Source organism: Jaculus jaculus, chromosome 1 (assembly GCF_020740685.1).
Source record: "Jaculus jaculus isolate mJacJac1 chromosome 1, mJacJac1.mat.Y.cur, whole genome shotgun sequence".
In the NCBI taxonomy this organism is placed as follows: domain Eukaryota; kingdom Metazoa; phylum Chordata; class Mammalia; order Rodentia; family Dipodidae; genus Jaculus; species Jaculus jaculus.
In genome coordinates, this window is record NC_059102.1 from 164,448,020 (window position 1) to 164,464,278 (window position 16,259).

A 16,259-nucleotide genomic window follows, 5' to 3' on the forward strand; every position below is an offset into this window, starting at 1 on the left:
AAACTGCTAGAGGAAAAAGTAGGGGAAACCCTTCAACATGTTGGTCTTGGCAAAGACTTTCTGAATACAACCCCAATTGCTCAGGCAATAAAACCACAGATTAATCACTGGGACCTCATGAAATTACTAAGATTTTGCACTGCAAAGGACACAGTGAAAAAAGCAGAGGCAACCTACAGAATGGGAAAAAATCTTCACCAGCTATACATCTGATAGAGGATTAATATCTAGGATATACAAAGAACTCAAAAAGTTAAATAATAAGGAATCAAACAAGCCACTCAAAAAATGGGCTATGGGGCTGGAGAGATGGCTTAACGGTTAAGCACTTGCCTATGAAGCCTAAGGACCCCAGTTCAAGGCTTGATTCCCCAGGACCCACATCAGCCAGATGCACAAGGGGGCGCATGCATCTCGAGTTTGTCTGCAGCAACTGGAGGCCCTGGCAACGCCCATTCTCTCTCTCTCTGCTGCTCTCAAATAAATAATAACTAAATAAATAAAAAAAAATGGGCTATGGAGCTAAATAGAGTTCTCAAAGGAAGAAATACGAATGGCATATAAGCATCTAAAAAAATGTTCTACGTCACTAGTCATCAGGGAAATGCAGATTAAAACTACATTGAGATTCCATCCATTCCTGTCAGATTGGCCACCATCATGAAAACAAATGATCATAAATGCTGGTGGGGATGTGGAAAAAGAGGAACCCTTCTACACTGCTGGTGGGAATGCAATCTGGTCCAGCCATTGTGGAAATTAGTGTGGAGGTTCCTAAAACAGCTAAAGATTGATCTACCATATGACCCAGCTATAGCACTCCTAGGCATATATCCGAAGGACTCATCTCATTGCCTTAGAAGTACGTGCTCAACCATGTTTATTGCTGCTCAATTTATAATAGCTGGGAAATGAAACCAGCCCAGATGTCCCTCAACTGATGAGTGGATAATGAAGATTTGGCACATTTATACAATGGAGTTCTACTCAGCAGTAAAGAAAAATGAAGTTATGAAATTTTCAGAAAAATGGATGGACCTGGAAAGGATTATACTAAGTGAGGTAACCCAGGCCCAGAAAGCCAAGCGCCACATGTTCTCTCTCATATGTGGATCCTAGCTACAGATGACTGGACTTCTGCGTGAGAATGAAAATACTTAGTAAGCAGAGGCCAGTAAGTTAAAAAGACAAAAAGGGAAGAGAAAGGAAGGGAGGAGGGTACTTAATAGGTTGATATTGTATATATGTAAGTACGATGATGGAGATGGGGAGGTAATATGATAGAGAATGGAATTTGAAAGGGGAAAGTGTGTGTGGGGGGGGAGGGAATTACCATGGGATATTTTTTTATAATCATGGAAAATGCTAATAAAAATTTTTTAAAAAATGACGTACTAAAAAAAAAAAAAAAGGCTGGGCTTGGTGGCGCATGGCTTTAATCCAAGCACTTGGGAGGCAGAGGTAGGAAGAGCGCCATGAGTTCAAGGTCACCGTGAGACTGCATAGTTAATTCCAGGTCAGCCTGGGCCAGTGAGACCCTACCTCAGAATAAAAGGTCACATTATGTATAGTTCCGGCTAGCCTAGAATACAGTAGGTAGCCAAGGCTGGCCTTGAACTCTTGATCTTCCTGCCCCACCACACTGGGCAGATTGCCCCTTTAGATTCAACATGAGTGCACCTTGTCCCTGGCCAGTTTCCCAACCTGTGAACACATCATGGAATTCCCAACTCACTCCAGCAACAAGCTCAGACAGCTGTTCTGTGGCTCTGCCCCTTCAACCTAGACAAGAGGCCAGTATGTGAGTAAACAGCCCCTCAGGAGGCTGGGAGCCCCATCCTACCCTTAGGGAAGCCTCCATGGAAAGGAGCTGAACTTGCTACAGTACTGTAGGTACACAGGCATTTCTGAATATCTGAGAAAGGTCAGGAGTGACTTAGACGAGGCGAGGGCACCCCACCTGCAGCTTTCACATGCACCAGGAAACAAAAGTCTGCAGAATGGGTGCTAGAAAGATGTGGACGTCCATGACCTAAGCCAATCCCACCTCAGCTCTTACCTGCCATCTCTGTTGTTCTACACCACAGGGCATACCAATGTGCATCTCTCCAGAAGTCAACCAAGTAAGGCTGGCAAAGAGGGTATGAAGTGAGATAAAGGTACGCCATCCATCTCGTGGGTATGCGGGCACATTGGAGTATTCCCTTCTAGATCTTGGCAGTTAGGGTTCCAGCTTGGCATGTGCTGCTTCACAGGCTCCATCTGGCCTCTCCCACCCTGAGACCCTGCAGGAAGGAATTACTAAGGTTCCCAAGTGGAGAGAATACTACCAGTCATCTGATCCCCATTGGGTTCCATCCCCAGCACTTGCAAAATACTGCCCATACTCACCCCCAGCCAGGAAGGGCAAGGAGCACCTGACAAATAGACAGGGAAGCTGGCCCCCAAATGATGGGGCTCCCATTGAGACTCAGGTAGATGGGAGTTCCAACATGGGCCTGGGCTCAATTTCCAGAATAAAAAAAAAAAAAAAAAAAAAAGACAGAGGCTGAGGAGACAGTTTAGTCATTAAAGTGCCTATCTTACAAGCACAAGGACCTGAGTTCAATCCCCAGAACCCTAGTAAAAATGACAAAAATCCTAGCACTGTGGAGTCTGGAAGAGGAGGCTCTTTGGGCCTCTAGGCCAATGAGAGCTAGCCCTGAACAGGACACACACAGAGCCACTGAACTTGGGACAGCCAAGATAGGTTGCCCAGTGACAACAGTTTGTTGTCTCCAGAAACCAAGAACCATTTAAATGACACAGGCCAGGCATGGTGGCACATACCTTTAATTCCAACACTCAGGAGGCAGGAGTAGAAGGAGAAGGACCCCCATGAATTTGAGGTCACTCTGAGACTACATAGTGAATTCTAGGTTAGCCAGGGCTAGAGTGAGACCCTTCCTCAAAAAACAAAAAACAAAACAAAACAAAACAAGACACAGGACAACCCTCCGATGGCACTGGGGCCCGCTGCCAGCCAGCTGTTCCTCTCATCCTCTGCTTATCGAGCAGTACCCTCAACTGCAGGGGCCCAAATAAGAGGTACAGTGTGTTTTCAGAGCAAATTTTAAATAGACTTTATTGTTACAAGAGGGACCCCACCAAGCAGAGCCCAATATATGTGGTCCCAGACGTCACCATGGAGACACTGAGATGTCATGGTTTCATTACAGGTGAGTGGAATTGAATGACATGATTCAGGGAAGGCCAGCAAGGAATGCATGAAACATGATCAGGGAAGGCTGGCAGGGGTGCTCTGGTCACAAGATGAGGAGAAGACAAGCCCCTTTATTCCCGCTTCTTATAGTTCTCCAGATGTGACAGGACCCAGCCTGCAGGCACCAGGCAACACAGGAAGCAGGAGGTGAGCGCAATGGTCATTTCCTATACAAAGCATGAGGGGAAAAAAAAAATGATTGCTCAGGGCAAAGATTCTTATAGGCATTTCTATAGTATAATAGTCCCCAGGCATCCCAAGGAAGCAAGACACAGGTAGGTCTTCCAACATGGGCTTGGGCTCAAACCTCAGAATCCCCCAAAAAGGTGGGGGCAAGGATGGAGGAGATAGTGTAGTCAGTAAAGTACTTATCTTGCAAGTATGCCGGCCTGAGTTCAATCCACAGAATGCTTGTAAAAATGACAGGCACCCCTAAAATGCTAGCACTGTGGAGGGTTAAAAGAGGACCCTTGGGGCTCCAGGCCAATGAGAGGCCCTGTCTCAAAAAAATAAAAAGGGCTGGAGAGATGGCTCAATGGCTAAGGCACTTGCCTGAAAATCCCAAGGACCTGGGTTTGATTCCCCAGTACCTACATAAAGCCAGATGCACAAAGTGGCACATGTGTCTGGAGTTCGTTTGCAGTGGCTAGAGACCGTGGCATGCCCATTATCTTTCTCAAATAAATAAAAAATATAGTTTTTAAAATGTGAGCTACCCAGCACTTGGGAAGCAGAGGTAGGAGGATCACCCAGAGTTTGAGGCCACTCTAAAACTACATAGTGAATTACAGGTCTGCCTGGGCTAGAGCAAGACCCTACCTCAAAAAAACAAGTGACCTAGCTGGGCGTGGTGGCACACACCTTTAATCCCAGCACTCGGGAGGCAGAGGTAGGAGGATCGCTGTAAGTTCGAGGCCACCCTAAGACTCCATAGTGAATTCCAGGTCAGCCTGGGGTGGAGTGAGACCCTACCTTGAAAAAAAAAAAAAAAAAAACAAGTGACCAGGAGAGATGGCTTAGTGGTTAAGGCACTTGTTTGAAAAGCCTAAGGACCCAGGTTCAATTCCCCAAAACCCAAATAAGCCAGATACACATGGTGCCCACATTCTCTGTCTCTCTCACATAAATAAATAAAAAATTTACTGGGCATGGTGGTGCACACCTTTAATTCCAGCACTTGGGAGGCAAAGGTAGGAGGACTGCAGAGAGTTCAAGGCCACCCTGAGACTACATAGTAAATTCCAGGTTAGCCTGGGCTAGAGCAAGACCCTACCTTGAAAAACCAAAACAAATAAATGAAATTTAAAAATATGCTGGGCGTAGTGACACATGCCTTTAATTCCAGCACTCAGGAGGCAGAGGTAGGATAGCTGTGAGTTCAAGGCCACCCTGAGACTACATAGTGAATTCCAGATCAGCCTGGGCTACAGTGAGACCCTACCTTGAAAAACCAAAAAAATTTAAATAAAAATATAAGTGTATGTCTGGGGAGATGGCTCGATGGCTGAAAAGTACTTGCTTGCAAAGTATGCCAGCCTAGGTTGAACCTGGTCCAATTCTGCACTATCCACGCAAAGTCAGATGCACAAAGTGATACATGCACCTGGAATTCATTTGTAGTGATAAGAAGCCCTGGCATGCCCATTCTCTCATCTCTCCATCCCCCTCCTCATAAATAAAATGCACAAAGTGGCACATGTATCTGCAGTTCATTTGCAGGGGCAGGAGGCTCTGGTGTGCCCATACTTAATTCTCTCTGTCTACATCTGTCTGTCTCACTCTTTCTTTTGGGGGGGGGGGAGGGGGAGAGTTGGAGGTAGGGTTTCACTCTAGCCCAGGCTGTTTACGCTCAGTGTGGCCTTGAACTCTCAGCGATCTTCCTACACAGTGCTGGGATTAAAAGCATGCACCACCATGCCCACCTTTCTGTCTCTCTAAAATAAAAATAAAGGAATGTGCCACCATGTCCCGCTTTTTAAAAAAGTGGAGAAACACTTGAGGTTGTCTTTTGACCTCAGCAAACAGTACCCACCCACACACAGGTGCATCTGCTCGCGTACACACATGCCAACACGCATGCACCTCTCTCCAACATCATTAGAGACAAGGCCCATTCTAAGCCTTGAGAGAAAGAGTGATAAGTGGGCTGGAGAGATGGCTTAGCAGTTAAGGCACTTGCCTGTGAAGCCTAAGGATCTGGGTTCAATTCCCCAGTACCCATAAAAGCCAGCTGCACAAGGGGGGCACACACATCTGGAATTCATTTGCAGTGGCTGGAGGGCCTGGAATACCCATTCTATTTCTAAGGGGAAAAAAAAAGTGATAAGTGACAGGAAGGAGGGACAGACTAGATCTAGATCCACGGAGAAGGTTAAGCCTCAAGCTGATCTGAGACTTGAAAACCTCACCAAGGCCCGTAGCTCTTAAAATGTCACCTCTCGCCCGGCATGGTGCCACACGCCTTTAATCCCAGCTCTCGGGGAGGCAGAGGTAGGATTACCATGACTTCGAGACCACCCTGAGACTACATAGTATATTCCAGGTCAGCCTGAGCTACAGTGAGACCCTACACCTGGGGGGGAGGGATCGGGGGAAGACTCTTAAAACCGCTCCGAGCTGAGGATGGCTCAGTCTTCCTGCCTCAACCTCCCCAGAAACTGCAGGTGTGCCCGACATGATCATGATTACTGTGTCCTCAGTGGACTCTGCTTCTAGCTTAATGACAGCCTGAATTCTGAAGACTGGGCTGAAGGGGAAGTTCTGCCACTGACATATAAAATTCCAAAAAAGGGGGGCTGGGAATGTTGGTAGAGTGTTGCCTACCAAGCACAAAGCTCTGATTCGATCCCCAGCATTGGTGCACGCCCATAACACCATCACTTAGGATGGTAAGAGGCAGCAAGATCAGAAGCTTATGGTCATCCTACACTGCAAGTTTCAGGACAGCATAGGACACATGCCTCAACAAAAAAAAGGAGAGGGGACAGAGATGGCTCGGTAGTTAAGGTACTTGCCTGCAGAGCCTAACAACCTGGGTTCGATTCTCCAGTACCTATGTAAAGCCAGATGCACACAGGGACTCGTGTATCTGGAATTCTTTGCATCGGCTGGATGTTTTTAAAAGGCAGAACTGTCACCAAAAGGCAAAACGCTACTAAAGACCTATTCGAATCTTCTTGCTCTCCTAATAATAAATAGCGGTAACAACCATTATGGTCGCTGCCAGTCGTCACACACCCCCAATTTCTTGGATGAGGAAACGGGGTCAGGAAACTTGCCCGAGGCTGCAAGCAAGGCAGAGCTGGATAGGGTCTGAGCGGAGATCTTAGGGCTTTGGGGAAAGATCTAATGCTGAAGAGCATCCCCTCGGGGCCTCCAGACAGGCCCAGGCCGGCACTGCAGCTTCCCGCTACAGCGGGCCGGCTTCGCCGCGGGACCCGGAGCCTCCCCGGCCCTTCCGGACGCGCGCCTCACCATGACGCCGAGCTGCTCCCGCGGAGGCTTGGAGTGGAACTGCGCGTGCGGCACCAGGAGCCGCCGGGCCGGGCCCGTCAGGCCCCTCAGCAGCAGCGGCGTCAGGACAGACATGACGGCTCGGTGCGACCAAAGACAGCAGCCAGCTGCAGTCCAAGGTCAGGAAACCAAGATGGCTGCATCGGCCGGAAGTTCCGGTACTGGGGGTGGCCCGGAAACGAAGTCCAGAAGGCCCCGGAAATGACGCAAGGACACGCCTCCCGGCCGCCCTGGCTGCTTCTGGCGCGTTCCTCGAAACAGCCAATCAACACCAAGACCATCTTGCCGCCCATGCGCGGAAAACAGAGGGGCGTGGTTCCGCGTATGCCCCGCCTCCACGATGATCTCCCTTTGAGAGCGACGCCTATGGCCGCCCAATCACGTAATCTCGCTGCACGCTTGACTCCTCCCTCCTCTCAAACTAATATCTATTTAAGAACCATCTTTCTGCATCAAAGTTGGACGGAACTGCTGACTTGATGCTCGAGATCAAACTCTCATTTACTGTTATCAGTTTCCATGCAATGGTTCCTCCTTCCCCAACCCCCACAGGTCTCTTGTGACCCTCAAACTCTGGGCATCTGGCCTCAACTTCCATAGTACTGGAATTACAGGATTCATCCATCCCCATGAGCTGTTTCCTCACATATATAAAAATAATTAATATACATATATATTTTAATACTTACTCATCTGAGAGAAAGGCAGATAGAATAGGTGTACCAGGGCCTTCAGCCACTGCAAATTCGAGATTCATGTACCACCTTGTGTATCTGGTTTACCCACGCAGGTACTTGAACCTGGGTCCTTAGGCTTCCCAGCCAAATGCCTTAACCGCTAAGCCATCTCTCCAGCCTTTTTTTTTTTTTTTGCTTCTTTTGGTGGTTGTGCAGAGTGTTGTGTAAGCATGTGTATACTGATGTGCATATCCCATGCACTTTATGTGGAGGCCAGAGGAGGATATCAGATGTCCTGTATCATGTTACAAGCATGGGCGGTTATGCATGGCTTTTTTTTTTTTTTTTTTTTTTTGAGAGTCAGAGACAAGAGAATGGGTGTGCCAGGGCCTCCAGCCACTGCAAACGAACTCGAGACTGGAGATGCATGCACCACCTTGTGCATCTGGTTTGCGTAGGTCCTGTAGAATCAAACCTGGGTCCTTTTGCTTTGTGGGCAAGCGCCTTAACTTCTAAGACAGCCCTCCAGCTCTTGCATAGCTTGTTTAAAAAAATAATATTTTATTTTATTTACTTATTTGACAGAGAGCAAAGAGCATGCACCAAGGCCTCCAGCCACTGCAGATGAACTCCAGATGCGTGTGGCCCCTTGTGCATCTGGGTAACATGGGTCCTGGGGAATCGAAGCTGGGTCCTTTGGCTTTGCAGACAAATGCTTTAACTGCTAAGCCATCCCTCCAGCCCCCATGCATGGCTTTTTAAGTGGGTGCTAGGGATCAAACACAGACCTTAAGGCTTGCAAAGTAAATGTTTTTACCCAATGAGCTATTTCCCCAACCTCCTTCCTCCTCCCCACTTTTTTTTTTTCTAAGTATGATCTCACTCTAGCCCAGACTAACCTGGAATTCACTATGTACTATGTAATCTCAGGGTAACCTTGAACTCATGGTGATCCTCCTACCTCTGCCTCCCAAATGCTGGGATTAAAGGCCCCACCACACCTGGCTTCTCTTCCTTCTTATACTCTCTCTGCCCCCTTGCTCTTACAGACACACATCTGACCATGTGGCATACTTTTTTTTTTTTTTTGGTTTTTCAAGGTGGGGTCTCACTCTAGCTCAGGCTGACCTGGAATTCATTATGTAGTCTCAGGGTGGCCTCAAACTCACGGTGATCCTCCTACCTCTGCCTCCCTAGTGCTGGGATTAAAGGCGTGCCCCACAACGCCAGGCTTGTGGCATGCTTCTTAGACAAGTCCCAGTTCCTAGATGACCCTGCCCCCAGCCTCATTTCTCAACACTCCATAATTTTGTCCTTGCTCTTGGGCCTTCTCTCCGCCTGCTCCATGCTTTTGCCTGTTGCATTTACATTCCATTCTACCTAGAGAATCGGTTTTTTAAGGTAATATACATACATACATACACATATATATTTATATATATTATATATATATTATATTATTATATTTTTTTTTTCGAGGTAGGGTTTTGCTGTAGTCCAGGCTGACCTGAAATTCACTATATAGTCTCAGGGTGACCTTGACCCTTTACGGTTATAAATGAATTATGATTTTTTTTAAAATTTTTTATTTATTTATTTGAGAGCGACAGACACAGAGAGAAAGACAGGTAGAGGGAGAGAGAGAGAATGGGCACGCCAGGGCTTCCAGCCACTGCAAACGAACTCCAGATGCGTGTGCCCCCTTGTGCATCTGGCTAACGTGGGACCTGGGGAACCGAGCCTCGAACCGGGGTCCTTAGGCTTCACAGGCAAGTGCTTAACCACTAAGCCATCTCTCCAGCCCGAATTATGATTTTTTAAATATTTTATTTTTTTATCTTTTCACAATTTTTATTAACATTTTCCATGATTATAAAAAATATCCCATGGTAATACCCTCCCTGAATTATGTTATATAAAATATTTTTATAGAACCAGGCATGGTGGCGGACGCCTTTAATCCCAGCACTTGGGAGGCAGAAGGAGGAGGATTACCGTGAGTTCGAGGCCAGCCTGAGAATACATAGTGAATTCCAGGTCAGCCTGGGCCAGAGTGAGACCCTACTTCCAAAAACAAACAAACAAACCAATAAACAAACAAACAAAAAAAATATGAAATGTTTATTTGCAAGCAGAGAGAGATTGGGTGCATCAGAGCCTTTTATGGTTGTAAGAAACTCCAAACACAGGTGCCACTTTGTGCGTCTGGCTTTGCATGGGTGCTGAAGTATTCAACCTGTGCCAGTTAGTTGGCTTCGCATGCAATCACCTTTTATTGCTCAGCCAAAATTTATTTTAACAATAGAAGTAAAGCAGAAAAGCCCCCATGCCAATAACCCCACCCCTGAGCTGGGAGAGGTCCTGGAATGGGGTATCCCTAAAACAACTTTGTTTTTCAAGGTAGGATCTCACTCTAGTTAGTCCAGGCTGTCCTGGAACTCACTCTGTTGCCCCAGATCAGCCTTGCACTCAGAGCAATATTCCTGTCTGTCTCTTCAGTGCTGAGATTAAAGGTGTACACCACTATGGCCAACTCAAACAACTTTTTTTTTTTTTTTTCCGAGGTAGGATCTCACTCTAGCCCAAGCTGCCCTGAAATTCACTATATAGTCTCAGGGTGGCCTTGAACTCATGGAGGTCCTCTTATCTCTGCATCCGAAGTACTGGGATTAAAGGCTGTGCCACCACACCCGGCTCTTCTTGCTTTCCAAGGTAGGGTCTCACCCTAGCCCAGGTTGACCTGGAACTCACTATATAGTCTCAGGGTGGCCTTCTACCTCTGCTTCCCCATTGCTGATACTAAAGGCCCATACTCAGATAATGCTTATTACAGAACTGAAATTCAGAGGGAAAAGAAAATAAACAATTAGTGAGGGGCTGGAGAGATGGCTTAGCAGTTAAGGTGTTTGCCTGCAAGGCCAAAGGACCTCGGTTCGATTCCCCAGGACCCATGTAAGCCAGATGCACAAGGTGGTGCATGTGTCTGGAGTTCATTTGCAGTGGCTGTAGGCCCTGGAGCACCCATTCTCCCTCTCTGTCTCAAATAAATAAAAATAAAATGCTTTAATAATAAATAAATAAAAACAATTAGTGAGAAACTACCTAAGGGCCGCAGTGAAAATAAAACCACACTCCGTAGGAAGTGACAGGTGAAACTATCTCAGGAACCTCTGCTGACCACCGCAGGCCTGTGCCTCCTGTGTCCAGTAGCACCAGTGACAGCACTAGCCTGTGTCCACCTCCCCATTGGCTTGACACACCTCACAGAATGTTTATGAACTATGGGGACTGAATGGTATTTAAGTAGGGAGGAGGGGCGTGTGGTGCCAGCTACAGAGCCAGACCTTAGCTGTAAGCTGTATACTCCACTGTGTCTTTGTAAGGTGTTGTGAACTGAGCTAGCAACATTTCAGAAATGCAGAAACAGACTAGTAAAGACCACACAGCTCTGAGGCTGATGTGCTCAGAGCAGCAGGTGAGAGCTCTGAAGCCAGGTTTTCACCAAGGCACTAACTAGCTGCTTCAAAGACAGAATCTACAGGAGCACTTTATAAGAAAATTTTGATAGGTTGGCATTGTATATATGTAAGTACAATGATTGAGATGGGGAGGTAATATGATGGAGAATGGAATTTCAAAGGGGGGAATGGGGGGGAGAGGGAGGGTATTACCATGGGATATTTTTTTATAATCATGGAAAATGTTAATAAAAATTATGAAAAAAAAGCAAAAAAAAAAAAAAGAAAAAGAAAATTTTGTGTGTGTGCCTGCCTGCCAAAGGACAATCTCATGTATCATTTCTCGAGGTTATCCACTTTTTTCTGAGACTGGGTCTCTCATTGGGCTGTAACTCCAGTAGTCTAGATTGGCTGACCAGTGAGCCCAAGATCCACTTGTCTTCTTCCCTAGGGCTGAGATTACAAGAACACACCTCCATGCTGGCATTTTTGCATGGATTCTGGGGATTGAACTCAGGTCCTCATGCTTGCAAATCAAGCATTTTACTAACTGACCTATTTACTCAGTCTCAAGCTCCAGTTTTTTGTTTATTTTATATAATTTTTTAAATTAGCTATTTATTTGAGAGAGAGAATGGGCGCCACCAGGGCCTTCAGCCACTGCAAACTCACTCCAGATGCACAAGCCAACTTGTGCATCTGGCTTATAAGGGTCCTAGGGAATTGAACCAAGGTCCTTTGGCTTTACAGGCAAACTCCTTAACCACTAACGCATCTCTCCAGTGCCCCCCCTCTTTTTTAACATTAGAAAAATTTTAGCTTTGAGAGAGACAGACAGAATAAGCATGCTAGAGCCTCCAGCCACCACAAACTCCAGATACATGAGCCACCCCGTGCATCTGGCTTTACATGGATCCTGGAGATTGAACCTGGGTCCTTTGGCTTTTCAGGCAAGCACTTTAACCACTAAGCCATCTCTCCAGCCCTGGCTGTTTTTGTTGTTGAGACAGGTATGTGCTGAATATGGTGGCTCATTCCTTTAATCCCAGCACTCAGGAGGCAGAAAGGTAGGTAACAATGAATCCAAGGTCATCCTGAAACTACATTGTGAATTCCAGGTCTGCCTAGGCCACAGTGAGACCCCTACCTTGAAAAATGAAAAAATAGAGGGAAGCTGCGGAGATAGTTCAGTGGTTAAAGGAGCTTGCAAAGCCTGGAGGCTGGAACTCAGTCCCTCAGTACACAAGTAAAGCCAGATGTGCAAAGTGGTAAATACACCTGGTGTTAATTTGCAGTGGCAAGAAGCCCTGGCACCCCCATACTCTCCTTCTCCCTTCCAAATAAATAAAAATTATTTTGAGGGCTGGAGAGATGGCTTAGCAGTTAAAGCATTTGCCTGCAAAGCCCAAGAACTCAGGCTCGATTTCCCAGAACCCATGTAAGCCAGTTGCACAAGATGGCACATGTGTCTGGAAGTTGTTTACAGTGGCTAAAGGCCCTGGCATGCCTATTCTCTCCCCCACCCCAAATAAATAAATTAAGCAAATATTTTAAGCCAGGCGTGGTGGCACATGCCTTTAATCTCAACACTTGGGAGGCAGATGTAGGAGGATCACCATGAGTTTGAGGCCACCCTGAAAATAGAGAGTGAATTCCGGGTCAGTCTGGGCTAGAGTGAAACCCTCGAAAGAAAAAAAAAAAAACTCCACACTGATTTTCACAATTGCTATACCAGTTTATGTTGTTTCCACCAATAATAGAGAAGGGTTCCTTTCCTTATACCCTCACAGTATTTGCCATTTAATATTTTTTCTTTCGATTTTCAAGGTAGGGTTTCACTCTAGCTCAGACTGACATGGAATTCACTCTGCAGCCTAAAGGTGGCCTCGGACTCATGGCGATCCTCCCTACCTCTGCCTCCCGAGTGCTGGATTAAAGGCGTGCGCCACCACGCCCAGCTTTAACTATGCCTGGGGATCCAACCAAGGACTTTGTGCACAGTAAATAAACAATCTACTTGGCCCACTATTTTTTTTCCCCCAACTCTCACTTTGTTGCCCAGGCTGATCTCTTGTGGCAATTTCTGCTGGGATTATGGTTGTGAATCCCATACCTGGCTAAGTAGCTATGGAGAATTCCTTCTAACACCATGGCTAATTGTGTTGCCTTTAAGGATGAGGAGCCCCATCCCCTATCCTGAGATGTTCCGCCATGTTGACCGCTGGTAACCTCCCTGCCATAAAGTAAGGTGTAAGATGGGATCTGAGATGTTGCCTCTGATTCAAAGCTCCCAGTGGTTCCACCCTACTGCCCCTTTCCTAACAGGATACCAGGAAGAATTTCCAGTCTTGGAGATGGGCCAAGGAAATGGTCCCTGGCTCGCACACGAGCTTCATGCTTCAGCCCTCAGTGCCTAATAGACATACACAGACTGGAAAGGTCCCATCTCACAGGTAGTCCCACACACCACTTTGTATACAGGTTGAATAAACACTGGGTGTCTTCCACCCCAGGGCTCACTGCTGCCCATTAGAAGCTTGGACTCAATAGTACCTCGGATAATGATCAAATATAAAGCTTATGAAGCATGGGGAGGGGTCTGCCCTGGTCTTGAGGGGCAGCAGGAATAAGTCCTCCTGCTACCACCACCACCAGAGCATCTTGCATGGAGCTTAGAACCTGGGCTCTTTCTTTGCAGTCTCCTCCTGGCCAGGACTCCTTCCAGCTAATCGGTGTGGGCTGATCACCAAATGGCTCAAGAATGTCCCACCAGGTGTGGTGACACACACCTTTAATCCTAACACTCGGGAGGCAGAAGAGATAGGAGGATCACCAAGAGTTGGAGGTCACCCTGAGAATACATAGTGAATTCCAGGTCAGCCTGAGCTAGAAAGAGACCCTACCTCAAAAAACCAAAGTCCTGGGCTGGAGAGATGGCTTAGCAGGTAAAGCATTTGCTTGCAAAACCAAAGGACCCCCAGGTTCAATTCCCCAGGACCCACATAAACCAGATGCACAAGGTAGCACATACATCTGGAGTTCATTTTTTTGCAGTGGCTGATTTTATATATATATATGTATGTATGTATGTATGTATGTGTATATATATATATATTAAAGAATGTCCTTTCCCTTCTTGGCCTCAACAAAGTCCAGCCCAGCAGCAGGAGGAGCTGGATCACTGGAAGAAAAAGGTGGCTGGTTTGGGAACCTAAGCAGGTGGCAGAGCAGTGGGGGTGGGGGACAGTGACTCAGGGTCCCCGAGGAGTATTTGCTCTTGCTGGGGCACAGCTGTCACCAGGCGCCAGATATCCGGAGGTGGCTTGATGCAGCTGTAAGCAGGACGGGTGCTGCTTGCTCCTCCCACAGGCACAGATGTCTGGCCTGGCACCCTGAGATCTGGCAGCTGCAGGAGGGAATGTTGCTGTGCAGCCATCTGTGACTAGGACTCTGGGGTACCAGCCGTTAACCCTTTGGGGCCTGTAGACCACAACCAGCCATCTGTGATGCAGTGGGACGATGCCTAAAGCTTGGCAAAGACCTGGCACCACACACCGACACTACCCGCCCCCCCGCTGCGAGCAGGCGTATCCAACCCCCACTGGACCTCCAGAGTGGAGTCCTAAATTCCAGTCCCTAGTCACCTGTCTGCTTGGGGACCAACTGCTTAGTTCCCCACTTCTTTTCATCCTCCCTCTAATCCACTCTCAGTGGCAGGCCTTCAGTGGGCCCTGACACTGCAGTTAAATCCCTAGTCCAGAACCCCTAACCCCTTGAAACCAATGTGTAAGACACAGCCTGCTCCAGGAATGCTTCCCCTCCCATCATGTAAGATGCGAGGGCAGTGTTCTGATGTGAGGTAGGTGGGACCGTCGCAGAAGGGAAGGATGCCACCTCACCCTTCTGAGATGCAGACTGCAGCGGGGACAGCACTCCCTGCCCTGGGCACAAGTCCTGGCTCTGCTGCGCACTACTGAGACTGCAGAAGTTGCTGTTTTCTGATCTTTACATTGAGAGCAAGGCCACCAATAGCAGGATAAGGCGGTTTGAGTTCACCAGCTTGTTTCCTGCCAGTTCACAGTCCAGGAGTGGTATCTCACCAGGCTGTGGTCTGCTAGGCTTGCCCACAATACCCTTCCCTCCGAAAAAGACCCTCATCCTTGGCAGTAGGAACAGCTTAATGATGGAAGACTTTAGCAAAAACTAGAGAAACTGAGCCGGAGGGATGGCTCAGTAGGTTAAGAGCACTTATTTCACTAGCATGTCCCTCCCCCACCCCTCACTCTAGCCCAGACTGACCTGGAATTCACTATGTAGCCTCAGGGTGGCCTAGAACTCATAGTGATCCTCCTCCCTCTGCTGAGATTAAAGGAATGCACCACCTAGCCTAGCTATTATCCCAGCCTTTTGAGCTATCTCCAAACTTTGCTATAGAAACTGTCGGTGCCCCTGCCTTTGAGACCCAGCCTCTTTCCAAACAGCAAAGGTGACTGCAGTGGAGATGACTCAGCTAGTAGGTGTGTCTCTCTTGCTCCATCTGTGTCCTGAGTGAAGCAGGGATCTGGGTGGCAACCTAGGAGTCGTACCACATCTGGGTCAGAGACACTGCAGAAGAGCAGGAGGGGGAGCAGCCATATAGGAAGGTGGCAGAAAGTGGGTGCCAACCATGGGGTTTCCAGGTTACCAGCTTCCAGCTCTTCCAATTTACCCTGAAGTCAGATGAACACCCAGAGAAAATTGCCTGGGCTTAAGACATCCTCTAAACCTGGAATGCAATCCCAGCACCATAAATTTGAGTTCAGCCTTGGCTCTCTAGTGAATTCCAGGTCAGACTTACGTTATATTACACAATCCTTTTCCTTTCTCAAGAATTGGGGCATTAGGGCTGGAAAGATGGCTTAGCAGTTAAGTGCTTGCCTGTGAAGCCTAAGGATCCCAGTATAAGGCTCAGTTCCCCAGGACCCACGTTAGCCAGATGCACAAGGGGGCGCACATGTCTGGAGTTCGTTTGCAGTGGCTGGAGGCCCTGGCACGACTGTTCTCTCTCTCTCTGTAGCTCACAAATAAACAAAAAATTAAAAAAAAAAAAAATTGGGGCTTTAGGGGTTGGAGTGGTTAGGGCATTTGCCTGTGAAGCCAAAGGACCCAGGTTCAATTCTCCAGTGTCCATGTATGCCAGGTGCACATGGTGGTGGCATGCACCTGGAGTTAATCTGCAGAAGCTAGAGGCCCTGGCATGCCCATAGGGAGGGAAGGAACTGGGGCTCTAGCTCAGCACCAGTGCTTGTCTAGCACACATAGGGCACTGGGTTCCAACACCAGCACTATAAAAATACGAAGGCAGGCTGC

The 16,259-nt window shown here is 47.5% G+C and overlaps 1 protein-coding gene across 1 annotated transcript; it reads right to left on the minus strand.

Annotated features, from left to right (window-relative positions):
- Positions 1–3,097: 3,097 nt before the first annotated feature.
- LOC101597781 (cytochrome c oxidase subunit 8A, mitochondrial) lies at positions 3,098–6,925 on the minus strand. The gene is made up of 2 exons (XM_004656587.2): positions 6,737–6,925; positions 3,098–3,429 (listed from the first exon to the last, which is right to left on the minus strand). Exons 1-2 carry the CDS (start codon positions 6,848–6,850, stop codon positions 3,334–3,336), a joined length of 210 nt encoding a protein of 69 aa, XP_004656644.1. The 5' UTR covers positions 6,851–6,925; the 3' UTR covers positions 3,098–3,333.
- Between the last annotated feature and the right edge of the window lie 9,334 nt (positions 6,926–16,259).

Excerpts from the sequence above, each read along its gene's own strand:
- LOC101597781 (XM_004656587.2), bottom strand. The coding sequence starts at position 6,850 with ATGTCTGTCCTGACGCCGCTGCTGCTGAGGGGCCTGACGGGCCCGGCC. Across the intron at positions 3,430-6,736 it reads GGGAGCAGCTCGGCGTCATG|GAAATGACCATTGCGCTCAC; the intron begins GTGAGGCGCGCG and ends TGCTTTGTATAG.